Here is a 15,005-nt window from a genome sequence, read left to right as displayed (position 1 = left end):
TGACGGGCGTGGCCTGGGGCCAATCGGCACCCGGCCCCTCGGCGTGGCCGCCAATGGGATTACAGCGGGGGCGGGCCCAGGCCGGCCCCCTCGCGGGGGGCGCTGGGAGCTGTAGTTGGCAGCGGGTGTTGGCGGCGGCCGAGTTCGGAAGCGCGGAGTTAGGGAATGGTTTGCGCTGGAAAGGATCTTAAAGCCCGTCCCATTCCACCCCTGCCATGGACAGGGACACCTTCCACCGTCCCAGGCTGCTCCAAGCCCTTTTCAAGCTGGTCTTGGACAATTCCAGGGGTGGGGCAGACACAGCTTCTCTGGGTGCCCTGTGCCAGGGTCTCCCCAAACTCACAGGGGAGAATTTCTTCCCAGTATCTTGGGATGCTGCTCCCCAAACGATGGGGATAAAAGGGGAATAACCACGCCCAGGCTCATTGGGGCCACAAGTGAGCAGAAAGGTGCCAGGACTGGCCAAGAGACAGCCTAGGGAGTCTCTGTGTTGTGCAGCCCCACTCCTGACAGAGTTTAAATCCACCTGCTTTTCGAAACATGTCACTTTTGCATGACAGAACTGTTCTTATTCCCTTCTCTACAGCTGTTCTGAACTGAATGTGGAGATTTATCCCAGCTTTATGGCATAAACGATCCCAGGATGCCAAAGACCAGATGGGAACAGCCGTGGAAATCCTGCCCTTGAGTCAGCAGAAGATGACAATGATTGTTCACACATTCTTTATTATATTAAAAAAAAAAAAAAAAAAAGGAACGAAACCAACATTAAATTAAATAAATTACAAACATTTCTTAGCTGGTTATACATCATGCATTTACCAAGTTAGGCTTCAGAGCCAAACCACATCAACCTCACTCTTACTTAAGAGAAATAAAGGGAATATTTTACTGAAAGTGAAATACTTCACCAGCGTGGCTTTGTACTCCCCTAATTCTCTGCCCAGGCACTTGGGAATTATGACTTTGGCCACATTGTGCCCCTTGCCTGCTGGTGTTACATTTATTGCTAGAACTGACCCAGAACTTGGCTCCAGAAATGGGTTTTCCTCCTGCCCGGGTCACGATTTGCAGGAGAGCCACCGCTGCTGTTTCTGAGCCATTTCTCTTGGCATCGCATCCCATTTCTTGTGGGAAGTTCAGGAAATACAATCTGCTTCATGCCTCTGCTCTGAGGACTCCTGCCTTTGGCCTGGGCTGGGAAATCAACCTCCTGTAATGAATAAAGAGCTGGGAACTGGAACTTCCCTCTTTTAACGTGATGCCGCCGCAGAGACGCAAAAATATTGATCAGGACAGTTTCTTGTTGCTCTGCACCAATTTCTTTGTTGTCTTTTTTTTTTTTTTTTTTTTCAAACCAGCCAATGAAAGGAGCACTCAGGCAGTATAAAAGACCACGAGGAATCACCCTCGAGGATAGTTTGAGAGACTTAAGTCTCTTGCTTTTACCTTGCAGAACAAGCTGTACGTGGAGACTTCTGGAGAAACCACTGCTGTCTAAGATTAAAATAAGTAATAACCGTCAGCTAGGGTTTTCTGCCCTCCTTTGGTTTTATTATTCTCTCCTGCACCACATAAACTGAGAAAGAAATTGAGGTAGAGAAATGGTGACTTGGTTATTGAGATGCTGCATAGAACCAAACTGGCAGGGTGCTGCTGTTGTTTCCTTTTGTCTAGCAAGGATGGTTCAGGAATCTCAATTTTCCTTAAAAACGAGACATTTGGGAGCTGCAGGAAAGCCCCACATTCTCTCCCCAGGAAGCCTACAGCAATCAGCTCAATAATGTCCATGTACTTCAAAAACTGTGCACTAAAGTTTTCTTATATTTGTAATAGTTGAGAGTATTAAAATAGAAATAGCATTTTAAAATATAATCTCTTTTCATATACTCAACCCGCCGGGCAGGCAGGACAACATGCAGGTAACAAGGAATTCTTATTTCTGACTACAAGCCTGTCCTACTAGTAAGAAAAAAAAAATTTAAAAAAAATTTAAAATTATGCATTTCAGAACTTAGCCCTGCCGAGAGAGTCCTGAGGTCTTTGGGGTGTCAGAAATACAGCGCTGGTTGGAGGCAGTGGTGTTTTTTGGGATGCTGGGACACAGAAGAGGAGAGGCAGAGGCTGCAGAGACACGCGGGGAGATTCGGGGGGCTGTGGCGACAGCCAGCCCCGGGGTCAGTGCACGTCCCAGAGCAGCAGCTGCGCTGCCTCACCGCGCCACAGCCGCTGCTGCTCCTCCAGCCGAGCCCTGGAAGGCTCTGACTGCTTCCTTGAGCTTCACTTCCACGGGGAAACAGGAAGGAGGGAAAGGGAAGGAGCGGGATGCCCAGATCGTGCAATTCCAGAAGGATTTTGAGGGATAAAGGGGACTCTGAATGTCCCCTGAGTTCAGGCATTCACCTGCCTCCGACCCAGCTCCACTGCTGCAATCCGTGGGATGGCATCTCCTGAGCTCCTGCTTCCCCTGCTGCCTGCTCCAGGGTCCTGTGCTCCCGGTGCCACGAGCAGAGCAGGGGGGAGGGAGGATTTGGCAGTTCTGGAGCGTGGTGGCCTCTTTGCAAACCCGTTGTATGCCCAGGTAGAAGCACAGCTCCCCACGGAGGGGTGGGAGAGAGGAGTCTGCTCTGGAGGGCTTTGCACGGTGCTCGCTGTGCTCACAGAGCTGTCTGGGTCTCTGAGTGGAACATGCTTCCAAACATCTCCTAAAGGGCACAGAAGATGAGCAGGGTCAGGGCTGGTGGCAGGGCACAGTGCCACAGCTCGGTGTCATTGTCACACAGCGTCACACTGACACCCCCAGGATCTCCAGCCCTTCCCAGCCCTTTTCCATGCTTCCAGCTGGGCATGGGCAGCACAGGGAGGGCCAGCCCTGGAGGGGATCCCCTCCTAAGGCCCTCAGGTGGGTGGGAATCGCTGCAGCACTTACAAAGTCTGTGCTGAAATTCTTCGCTGATGACTCTTCTTTTGGGCCTGAACCAAACCTGGTTCTCCAGGCTCCCCCCAGTGTGTGGAGACCACAGGTCTGACTGAACCAGAACGATTGAGGGGTTCCTCTGTGGGGTGACCTACCTGCTCCTCACCCAGCTGCCTTCCAGAGCTCCTCAAGACGGGGATTTAAAATTATATTTGCCATGAACTTTCCAAAGCGCTGCAGTTACTTTCAGATGATTTCCCATCTAATCAGTCCCAATTAGAAGTTCTGCCTTCTGCCTCCTACCCATGGCTGCAGTGACCCCAGGCACTACAACTCACCTCCTCCAGGTTCTTGTACTCTGCACTGCTCTCGTCCACAGACTCATCATAGATGGAGAGCTCTGTCTGCGTCGGCCTCTGTGCAGGGAAGAGTCGAGTCCACAAATTAACAGAGTGCAGGGTCAAAAGGAATGAAAACAATGACTAAGCCAGGCCTAAGAGTTGACACCTGCTCTGAGGGAAGCAGCCAGGTGAAGGGGCACAGGAGGAGTCCTGCTCCAGGTGTTTGTCCGCTGTGCCTGGGCTGGCGTTTGCCTATCGCTGGGGTTTGATAGGAGATAGCTTAACTCGTCCTGGGGTGATAACTGGTGCTGCTGGTGCCAACTCCAGCTGGCAAACAATAAACCAACCTTTGTTTGGGGACAGAGCCTATCTGACGCTGTGCCACCAACATGGGCCACATTCCTGCCTCGGAATTCCTCCTGTTCTCCTCCCACCAATGGAGCATTTGTGGATGCTGGGACTATTCCAGCTGTATGAGCTTTGCCCTCATTTCTTCATCAGTGAGGGCCAAATTCTGCCTTTTCCTGTTCCAACCAGCCCCAAACTGAGGGCACGGTGCTGGAACAGCTCTTCCGGGCTGGGACAACACTCATCTCTCAGCTAAGGCTTTGTGTAAAACATTGACACTCCTGAATTCCCACGGAAATCCATTCCAGCGCAAGGTGCTCGGCCCATACACGACAGCTGGAATATTAAATATTTTACTGGATTTAGACCTTTACCACAAGAAGCTTCTTTAGGTGCAATAGCAATTGGTTATTCTTCCACTGTGCTGACACAGCCTGGAAGCCAAACAGGAGAATCCTGTGGGCTGGGGAGCAAATTTACCTCTTCCAAGATGGGCGGGTGGACGAATTCCCTGATACTGGCCAGTGCAAACAAAACAGCATCGTGGATGGTCAGGAAGATGTGGCTTCGGTCCAGGCCTCCTTCCTCAAAGACTCCCCCTGTGCTGATGTCGTTGTACACCTGGGCTGGAGAAAGAAGAGAGCTGAACAGGGAGGAGAGCAGAGGAGGAATTCTGGAGGTGTGCGTGGCTGCTGGGGTCCTCTGAGCTCAGGCACGGCTCAGAAGAAGCAGCTTTGCAGCACAAATGAGTGCGGGGTTCTGCTTTCCTGCGTGCTGGGTGTGGAGATGTTCCAGCCTTTTCACTTCCCGAATGAGAGCACTGATTTCCTACACAGAGAGCAGTGACTCTCTTTCCTTTCTTCTGTTTTCTCCTTTTACCTGTTCTGGCCCGGTCCAGCAAAGGACTGGCATCTCACAGTTTGAATAAAGAACAGAAGAAGATCTGCTGCTTGTCAGGAGCTCAGCAAAGGGGGAAGATCCCGTGGAAATGTGTTCTTTGGGGATCCTTACCATGCACATTTGCCAAGAACACTTTAATCCCGATCTTCTGGTAACTGGAACACAACTGGAAGAGATGAGATGGGGGAGAGAGGATTAAAACCACTGCTGCTCCAGCTTTGTGCTTATGCATAAAGCCTTTTATCAGGGCTGGGGCTGAAGGAGAAAATCAGGGACGCAGAAGGAGAGAAGCCACACAACCGAGGCACATAAACATCTTTGCATGAGGGAGCAGAAGCTCCCTGCTGCCCGGCCGCGTTGGCAGCCCAGAACCAACCTTGCTGAGCGCTTTTGTGCCCATCAGGTCCACGAAGCACACCCCGCTCATGTCCAGGATGATGGTGTGGAAGCTGACGTAGGGCGGCGCGGTCAGCACGGGGTCGGCGTCCGCCGCGGGCAGGACGCCGAAGGTGCTGCCCTGCAGGGTGCTGCTGCCCAGCTCCCCGGGGCTCTGCCCCGGCCCAGCGCCGAGGGCAGGAGGGCGGAAGGCGATGTAGGAGATGCTGGCACCGTTAGCAGTCGTCTGGTTGTTGTTGGTGTCTGTTGGAGAGGCGCTCTCGAAGTCCTTCTGGAGCTCTTGCAGAGACAGGGTCTGCGGCAGAGCAGAGGTGCAGAGTCGGGGCAGGGCACGGGCGGGGTCCTGGCGGGTGACTGCACCTCTGCTCACGGATATGAAAGGTTTTAACCTGCACTAGCCCCAGCCTGGCTGTCCCTTGGAGCCAGACCTAGGATGATTTACGTAATTCATTTGTTTTCAAAACCGCGCAGCATTGCAAAGCAAATGGAGCTGGGGTGGCTGAGAAATGGGCTTTGAAAGGGCTCCTTGGGGCTGAGCTGCTGACACATCCCCAGAGAAAGAGGCCAAAGTTGCCTGGTTTCTGCAGATTGTTCACTGTGTTCCCATTCCAGCCTCCTCCCCAGCTCCCCTGCTCCCAGCCCTTCCCAGTTCTCCTGCACATTAAGGTTTGGGGAGGAATGGAGACATAGGTGGGGAGGAAAGGGGATGAGAGGTGGGAAATGTGGCCAGGAAAACAGCGCAGAAAATCCCACGTCAAGAGGAGCTGTGGGATGGGGACTTGGGCTCGTACTCATGGACACAGGCACCTTTTTGGGAGCTCGGGAGCTGAGTTACCTTGTTCTCCTTCAGCAGGAATTTTGGGAGCTTTGCTGGTGCTTGTGCTGTGCCCTTGGCCTGCTGTTTCACAAATTTCCTCCTGGCCAAGTACACCTTGCCAGGATCCACCCCTGTCTGTGGGGAAAGAAAAGATTTTTCTTTAAAAAGTCTGCTCCAAGAGTCAGGGGCTGCCGTTCCTTTCCTGGCATTTCCCAGCCCGGGGCACCAGATGTGCACTGGAGTGGAGTGATCCCAATGGCATCCAAATTCTCCTGGAACTCAGGGAACCTGCACATGCAGGGAGAGACTTGGAATAGCAGGATACCCCGGTTTTGGCAGAGCTTGGAGCAGGAACCTGTCAGGATTCGGGCACAACCTCTGAAATGAGCTCTGCAAACAGCCCTGAGGATCAGGGAGAGGAGAACTGAGGAGTAGAGGATTGATGTGACCGTCATTCATGATCACTCACAGCTTAATTACCCCATGTAGCAACACAGGAGAGAGCAAGGGCAGTTTGGGATTGGCTCCAGGCAGGGATTTGTCAGGGAATTGCTCACCTTGGCTATAATTTTCTCCCGGAATATCTCCGAGTTGGCGAAATACAGCGGCGAGCAGTAGGTGATGATTTTAATCCCATTAACTTCGTGGACCTGCACCAGAGACAAGAGCTCAGAGCAAGCCTGGGCACCAGGGGCAAGGAGCAGCATTTTCTCTGGGGATGATTTATCTTCAGCTCACCTTGTTGTAGGTTTTGGGGTTCTTGTAGATGTCAGTGGAAGTCACCTGGCCCAGGGCAGAGCCGTTGCGGCTGCAGAAAAGAAGGGAACAGCATTAGGGGGAAAAAACCTGCTTCTGCTTCACATTCCATCCCAGGATTTAAACATTAGCTTGGTGAAAACTCTTACATTTCATCCCTGTGGAGGCTACAGGGCAAAAAATAAAAGAGATTTTGAGATGCCAGAGTGGGAAATATTAACAACAGGCTTCGATGGATTAAAAGTGGTGTGAAGACCTCACCCCAGGGCCCTGCACGCAGAGAGGGCTCGCTCTTTTTGTGAGCAGGACTCTGTGCTGGGAACTGTGTGGGGTGAAGCAAATACCTCGAGGTATTCCCCTTGCCCTGGGATGCGCACAGGAGCGGGAATGCAGGCAGTAAATTGGCGCCTGCCATTCCTGTTTGCGCATTCCGGGCAGGGCAGGACACCTGCGCTCCCCGGGGCTCCTGCCGCGCGTTCCGCGGGCCAGAGGTCGCCTCTAAAAAAATAAAAAATCACCTGTCCCTCCTCCTGCCCCTGGGAGATCTCCCGTGGTTCCTGTAGGTACTTACAACTGGGTGTGGAAAACCACGACCAGCACGGAGAACCCCACGCCCACCGCCACTCCGTAGGGGAGGCTCAGGAAGAAAGCGGAGAGGAAGCTCACGAGCCAGACCAGCTGCAGGGAGAGGAGGGGAGAGGAGAGCGTGGCAGGTGACTTGGCTGAACCGTGGGACAGAGGACATGGATGGGAAAATGGGCGGGAAAACAACGTCTTTGTGCTGCTCTCATCCCAGGCTCTCAAACCCTCCCAGCTCGACATGAATAGCCAAACCCTGAGTTCTGCAGCTGTTCTAATGCTGCAGCTTGCTGCGCGTTTTAGAGCGAACCATCCTTGCTGGGAAGTTTGCCAGGAGCCCCAGTCTCTTTTCAGCCATAAAAGCAGCCGGGGCGTTTCTCCTCGGCTGCTCGAGCGCCAGCTTCGCTCGTTCCCCCCAAAAAGGATCAGCCTGGCTCGTCAGGAAGGGGCTCCTGCGGATCCCACCGTCTGCTGCTCCCTGCTCCAGCCCCGAGCAGCTCCTGCTGTCAGTCAGAGCAGTTCAGAAAAACCCCAAAATCATCTCTCTGAGAACTGCCTGAGCACCTGCTGGGAACGGCCTGAGCTGAGGGATTTGGTGGCCAAGTGTGACAGAGGAGACCAAAACCTGCCCCGCTCCAGCTCAGAGCTCTGCCATTTGTCGTTTCTATGTGTTAGCACTCAAGCATCTCTCTCCATATGAGATCAGTCCTGCCCTGCACTTAAACATCCCCTCTGAAAATCATTATCAGGTTGCTTTGATCCCAACCTCGAGATTAATAAAAACTAGCTTTGACCTTGGATGAATACGGGTCATAACAATAACTTTGAGGACTTCAATATCTTAATTTAGATTCATTTTGCGTATAAATGGCAGGGAAGAGCTTCCCTCCATCCATCCAGGCTTTGTTGGAATCAGCTGGGATTAGCTGTCCTGCAGCACAACCAGCATTAAGGTGATGAACACCCGTGGTCTGACATCACCCAGGAATGGAGTTCCCCATTTTGGGACAGGACACTGAATCTAGTTCAAATTCCAAGGAGATTAAGGTCAGGGGAATCCCGTTCACTCCATTGGCATCTGCCAGGATTTTCCCCAGGCAGCACCATCCATCTCAGTCCATGCTCAGGTGTCTGCCCAGGCTTTTGGGGTCTCTGAAGCCCTGTGGGGTCCATGTGTGCTCTGGTAAAGGGGCAGCAGCTGCCCCTGCCCTCAGCTGAGCTGCCAGAGCCCACTGTCCTTCCCCTCTCACCCCACAGCAGCAGGACCGCTCAGAGATGTGCCCAAACTGATAACCCGGCTCTTCTCCAGCACCCGTCGGAGCAGGATTTTGGCAAAGCTCTTCACGGCTCGGCCCAGCCCCTCTGGCCTCCTGATTGCCCCGATAAGGGGGATTGTCTGGCCCTGACAGGATATTGGCTCAGTGTCCACACACGGCACTCAGCCGTGGGAGTCCTGTTCAAACACCGTCTTTTTATGTCAGACATTTCCAAATCCCCCGCTCGCTCCCCCGCCGCCCCCTGCCTGCGTTTATACATCAACCAGCGCCCGGAGTCCTTATCACACTCGAGGGCTCTCCTCACCCTGGAGGGCCATTGTGTGAGTTTTTAAGTCATGACTCCCAGACATTGAGCAGGGCCGGTTTGGCTAGTTCTGGGCAAACAGGCTCCGCACTTGATTGGCATTTAAACACGGCAGGTAAGAGTTCAGGCCTCTCTGATATGTGCTCCGAGCAGCAGCGTGCTCAGCTGGGCAGCACAGGGAGCACCATCTCACCGGGAGAGCCAAACCCACCTCCTGCCAGGGTCTCATACCCCCAGAACCCCACAAAAGACTTTTTGGGGTCTGTCCTGCTCATCCCACCCCGGCTGGGTGATGCCTCCCGCCACCGCAGGCACTCACGCAGTCCAGCTTGCTCTTCTTCCACAGGTAGAAGGGGTCAGCAAGCTGCTTCAGGGAGTTCTTCAGGTTGACGGCGATGAGGGCTCCCAGCACGGACTGTGGAGGACAGGGAACGGTGTCGGCCCTGTGGATGCGCCACGTTTGGCAGTGGACGCTTTTCTGCGGCCTCTGCCTGCCTTGGGCCGGTCCCATCGCCAGGGTGACGCTCGCAAAGGTCTCACTTGGATCTGAGCAGGGTCACTTGGGTGATCCTTCCACTAAAATTTACATTTGCTCAGAGGAATCGTGGCTGCCCCATCCCTGCCCAAGGCCAGCTCGGACGGGGCTTGGAGCAACCTGGAACAGCGAAAGGTGTCGCGGCCATGGCAGGGATGAGGTTTAGGGACCCTTCCAACCCAAACCAGCCTGGAACTGGGCGATTCATGTGGCTGTGTGATTCCAGACACCCCGTGCAGACAGGTCCCAGGCCAGGAACAAAGCGTCCCGTGCTGCTGTTTGCATCAGGGGCTTTGGGAGCGAGGCTGTGCCTGTGTCTGGGTGTGGAGGGCGGGTGTTGCAATGCCTCTGCCTGCACAGATGTTTGTGTTACCTTTGGAAGAGGCTCCAGGTAGATTCCCAGGGACAGCATTGTCACCATGACCACCAGAGCCACAAAGAGACTTGCCACCTGCAAAGAGGAAAGAAAATCACTTCTGCAAACATCAGGGCTTCCCAAACCTCCCCTGGGTGTAGTCACCAGGGCACAAATGGGCACTGCAGCATTTTATGTGGGAGGATGTTTGCCTCTGAACACAGGCAGGGGTTTGCAGATCTCACAGATAACCCCAAAGTTCCCTCACTGCTCAGTGCAGGGAGCCAGAGCGGAATTGCTGATGGACAGCTCTGCTTCTGTGCAGGGAGCCAAAATCAGGGACCAAAATGGGCTTGGGGAGGGAGGAAATTCTGCTTTAACAGCAGCAGCCTGCAGCACCCTGTGAAACTGCTGTGTGAAACTTCTCTAGTCAGGCTGGCAGCACGTGGCAGCTACAGCACCGTCTGCTCCAGAGGGAATGTGGGGAGGAGGAGGAAGAGGAGGGAGGAGGAGGAAAAGGGAAGGAGGAAAAGAGAAGGAGGAAAAGGAACTAACTTGGGATTTCGCTCCTGCCCCATCCACGGCGAGGGTGACAGAGAGAGCACAGCAGATCACGTGGATTTTGAAGAAGGATCCGAAGAAGTTGCTGCAGCCCAGGGCCAGCATTTCCTGTGGAGATGTGGAGAATGTCCATCAGAAGGGACAGCTGCCCTTCCCTGCTGACACATGGCAAGAGAGCAGGGGCCTGAGTCTGGCTTATGTGGCCAGGACAGGCTCTGGGTTCCTGGCAGCACATCCCAGACTCTTTCCTTCCAGTAAGATCTGGGATAGCAGGGAAACCTGGAAGCACAATTCCATATAAACACGCTGTCATCTGTTGACACACTCAGGGCAGGGCTCCATGTGGTATGTGTGGCAGTTGTTGAAAGCTGCCACCGTGCCAGGGATGACAAAAGAGGATTATTTAATGTCCTGCCTCTCACAGTATCTAGGTGACACACCAGGAATCCGGGTCTTTCTCTGCCCCCTGCGAAGCGCATGCACCTCGCCGTGCTCCAGCAAGCTGCCAAAACACTGAGCCTGGAGGGGCAGCAAGGCAGAGAGCCCAGCCTGAAGCTCCTTTCCCTTTTCCAGCCTCTCTGCTGCCCACGGGACCGGGCTCTGCCGCGTCCTTTCACCCCACACATGGCACAAAGCCACGGAGCCTCGGCGTCTGCTCTGAGCCGAGCACGTCTGCACGCTCCCCGTTCACGCCGGGAGCTCTTCCCTTCACGCCTGAGAGCAAAGGCAGCAGCCCCTGGCTGCCCCAGCCCCAGCCCCAGCACTAAATACCTGGTTGGGGTCCACGTTGTAGCCGTGCTTGGCCGCCAGCGTCCTCCCCATGGCCAGGTTGATCACGTAGCCCACGATGGCAAGCGAGAAAGCCGTGCCCACCATGTCCTTCCACTTGCTCACCAGGGGCAGGGTGGGCTCGGGGAACCTGCACTCAGAGCACAGGGGGGAGGCTGTGGTGGGCAGGGGCTGGGGGGTGGCTGAGGAGCTGGAGGGTTCAGGGATGACGGTGACAGCGACACAATCCGTGCCCACGCGCAGGGGACGGGGGTGGATGTGTCACAGGGCACACGGAAGCTCCTGGCAGGGGACTCTGGTACAGCAGGGAAGAGTGAGGCGTTTCCCAGGCTGCAGGAGGAGGAGGAAAAGGAAGGAAAACTGTCTGGAAGGTGAATCAGACCTGCACAAGCACTCACCCCATGCTGAGCTTCCCCACTATTGGCATCCCGTACTTGTCGGGCATGTTGAAGCTGCCGGAGATTGCGGTGGCAACGATCACCTGGAGGACAGGGAATAAAGAGCTGCGAGCAGGAAGGGCTGAGCTGGCTCGGAGCGTTAACCCTGCCGTGCTCCCAGAGCTGACAGGATAAATCCAGGAGAGAGCAGTCCCGGCAGGGGTTTGTCCTTCACCCTCAGCATCAGCAGGATGAGGGATGAGCCCGGATGGCTCAGTTTCCGAGCCCAAACCCTGCGGGGGCCGTGTCACAGTCACTGTGCAGATGCTCCCCACGCTGGGAGCAGCGGTGTCCCAGGGCTGCGAGGAGAGGGCAGGGTCCCAGGGACAGCCCAGGTGTCACTTACGATGATGATCTCCATCGGGATGGGCATCCGGATCTTCTTCATGTACTTCAGGTTGAGCTCCTTGACAAGGATCAGGAGTGCAGCGCTGACCAAGGCGTAGACCAGGGAGGCCAGGTTGGTTTGGGGCAGACCTTTACAGATGTCAATGAATGTCTGAAGGGGACAGAAGAGGAGGAGGGGTCACGGGGAGCAGGACACTCTGGACAACACGGACAGAACAACGGACAGCACTTGTTACACAGCCAACAGCCCGAGATGGGAGCAGTGCTAAAACCCCTCTGCTGAGGGATCAGCCCCCAGCCCCATGCTAGTGATTTAATGCAGTTCTGGCTGCATCAGCACAGGATGCATCCAAGGAAGATGCAGGAAACCCAGGAATGGCCGAAGCTGCTCAGTGGAAACGTTCCTGCTGCCAACAACTCTGCAACACGACTCATATCCCCCCACCAGACCCCAGCCCCATTTCATTACTCCCTCATTAAAACCCAGATTTTTAAAGTTTTAGAACCACGATTAAGATCCCAGTCCCATTTCCTTATCCCCCACTAAAACCACGCAGACAGGGCTCAGATAAGGCCGGGCACTGAGCACAGCAGCAGCCTGGCTGTGCCGGGGCAGGGGTTCCCCTTCCCTCCACCCTCTCCTGGCCTCCTGGGCCCCGTTTCCCTGGCAGGAGCCGCCGTGCTGGGGGGGAAGGCGGCTGTGCAGAGCCCCCACTTACGTAGACGATAGCTAAGGGCCCGGTGTAAGACGGGACTGTCAAGCCGAAGACGTACTTGAGCACGGAGATGAGGATCTGCAGCCCCGCCGCCGTCATGAAGCCCCTGATGAAGGACTCGGACAGGTAGATGGCCACGAAGCCGAACTGCAGGAAGCCCAGGCACAGCTAGGGTGGCACAGAGGAGGTTGCGGTCAGAGCCCCCAGGGGCGCAGGGTGATCCTCTGGGAGAGCACACACAGCTCTCCCACGCACGGCAGGAGTGTCCCGGAGCAGGGACGGGGACAGGAGAGCTGAGGGTGCCGTTCTTGGGTTGTCCACACAGAGAATTCCACCCCGAAAATCCCCGTTTTGAGGCACCATCCAGCCGGAAGTGGGATCCAGCATCCCTGCTCCAGGGAAGGCTTGGCTCAGTGTGGGGCAGGGACACGGCAGAGCCTCACCTGTATGACGGCTGTCAGGCAGGCCAGGGTGGCAGAGATCTCCAGCCTGGCCGCCTCCAGGGCCGTGGTGTTCACGCTGGTCTCGTTGCTGGTGTGGTTGAAGTACTGGAAGTCCGACTCCGGGGCCAGCTCATTGCAGACGTTGCCGACGATAATGCTGATGACAGCAAAGGTCCCTGCAGATGGGGAGGGAGGTCAGGAGCTCCCTCCGGGGAGAGCCCTGTCCTGGAAGGATCCTGGGCAGGTGGGGCCGGGCACGAGGAGTCCCTCGGCCCCTCCCCAGCCCCACGGCGGGAGGTGGCACCGGGTCATTGGGGTGACATCCCGCAGCACAGCAGCCACGGCCACGCAGAGCCCACACAGCCCTGGCACGGCAAACGCCCCGATTCTGGGGCACAGCAGCATTCCACCGCCCCGTGCGGACAATTCCTCACCTGGCACCATCTGATGGATGCCCCCGAGGAAGAGGTAGGGGAGCAGGGGGAAGAAGGAGGAGTAGAGCCCGTTGACAGGAGGCAGATTGGCCAGGAGGGCGAAGGCCATCCCTGCAAAACACGAGGGACGGGGAAATACAGCGACCACCAGGCTGGAGGTGGAGCTTGGGGTCGTCAGTAAAACACAAAACCCCTCCCGAGCGGGCGTCAGCATCGCCTGCAGAGCTTTGCTCCAGCTGGCGGAGCGTTATTCCCCCTGGGACACCCGGGGAGGGACGCTGCTCACCTTGTGGCACTTGGATGGTCCCCGCACTGAGCCCGCCGAGGACGTCGGGCAGGACGTAATCCTTGATTTTGTACTTGGGGAGCCACGCCAGGATCGGGAACAGGCGGAAGAGGGTGAGCTTGAACCTGGAAGCTGAACATCTAGAAGGGAGGTAAAAAATAGAAGCAAATAAGCGAAGAAGGGAGGAAGAAATGAGCTGGAAGTAAGGAAGGATCTTTCCAGGAATGTCTCAACCTTTCTCCCTCCCCAGATTCTGAGCCCTCTCTTGAAATAACACTCTCTTTCCCATGTTATTGCCTTCCTTTCACCGAGGAGTGGAGATAGATTTCCCAGAAAGTGATCAGCAGGGTTATTAACCTTTGTTTGCATAATTATGGACCTTTCTTTAAGGTGGTATTGGCTTCAGACAGAAAGCTGGGTAAAGGAAATCCCAGCTGGAAAGTTAAAAAAAAAAAAAAAAAAAAATCCCCACATCCACATCACCAATTGTGCTTTTCCCACTATTAAAAAAAATCCCTTGGAAAACAGGACCCCAAATGCACTCAGTGCAAACTGTTCTGCTGAGAAAAGAGCCAATTCCATTTTCTTCAGCCCAATTTGCATTTCTCCCACGCCTCTCATCCATCAGACCCCTGAAGACCACGGTTCCCCGGGAGAAAAATGGAATCTGTATTCCCAGATGTGAATTATACCCCCCCACGACTCCTGACTAAATCTGGTTTACGTTCTGCAGCATTCCCTGTTACCTGAAAAGGTTTCTCAGTTTCTCCCCGACGGGGTAAGTTCTGGTTTTCTTCTCAAACTCCTCGTCGAAGAGGCTGACGGAGTAGGCAGGACGCTCGATGGCATAGCGAGGCCTGGCCTGGCTCATCTCTGGATCATTTGGATTTTTCCCCAGGAAAAAAAAAAGTAAAATAATAAAGAAAAAAATTTAAAAAAAAATAAAAATAGAAAGAGCAGAGCCAAGAATGTGGCTGGGGTTGGCCCCACCTGCGGTATAAGAGAGCGGACACCTCCAGCGTCTGGAGCCCTCCCCGAGCTTCTCCACCCTAAATAGTTTCCCCGTGGCGGAGAGGCAGGTCCTGGGAGTGGCTTCTCCCAGCTCCAGGGGCTGCTGCGGCTCTTCCCGGCTCCTCGGAGGTGATGCTAATGAGCGCCGCTAATGAGCGCTGCTAATGAGCGGTGCCGTGCGAAGGCAGGCAGCCGGGGCTGGCGGCCTGGATTGCCTGGCAGGCGGGCACAGGTGTTAATCCCGGCCCCGGGAGCGCCTCTGCGCCTCGGGCCAGGCGCTTGACCTTTCCCATGCCTCTGTTTCACCACCGCCGAGGCTGGCAAGGCTCGGTGGTTGATACCGGCGCGGGGACTGGGGGCTGGATCCCGTCCGAGGTGTTCCTGCCATGCTGCCCAGCCTGCCCAGCATTCCAGAACCTTCCCAGTCCTCGCCGGCCGTGGGTGAGCGCCCGGGT

The 15,005-nt window shown here is 55.2% G+C and overlaps 1 protein-coding gene across 1 annotated transcript; it reads right to left on the bottom strand.

Moving 5' to 3' along the window:
- Positions 1 to 578: 578 nt before the first annotated feature.
- Positions 579 to 14,664, bottom strand: SLC26A9 (solute carrier family 26 member 9). The gene is made up of 21 exons (XM_040085510.2): positions 14,530 to 14,664; positions 14,286 to 14,412; positions 13,540 to 13,679; positions 13,254 to 13,364; positions 12,820 to 12,995; positions 12,380 to 12,544; positions 11,659 to 11,811; positions 11,274 to 11,356; positions 10,858 to 11,005; positions 10,081 to 10,194; positions 9,544 to 9,621; positions 8,955 to 9,050; positions 7,047 to 7,153; positions 6,458 to 6,527; positions 6,277 to 6,369; positions 5,738 to 5,854; positions 4,883 to 5,197; positions 4,618 to 4,672; positions 4,087 to 4,232; positions 3,256 to 3,333; positions 579 to 2,705 (listed from the first exon to the last, which is right to left on the bottom strand). Exons 2-21 carry the CDS (start codon positions 14,408 to 14,410, stop codon positions 2,658 to 2,660), a joined length of 2,418 nt encoding a protein of 805 aa, XP_039941444.1. The 5' UTR covers positions 14,411 to 14,412; positions 14,530 to 14,664; the 3' UTR covers positions 579 to 2,657.
- Positions 14,665 to 15,005: the final 341 nt, after the last annotated feature.

This window comes from Hirundo rustica, chromosome 24 (genome assembly GCF_015227805.2).
Source record: "Hirundo rustica isolate bHirRus1 chromosome 24, bHirRus1.pri.v3, whole genome shotgun sequence".
In the NCBI taxonomy this organism is placed as follows: Eukaryota; Metazoa; Chordata; class Aves; order Passeriformes; family Hirundinidae; genus Hirundo; species Hirundo rustica.
Note: the sequence above shows the minus strand (reverse complement) of the source record. Positions and strands in the feature narration are given on the sequence as shown.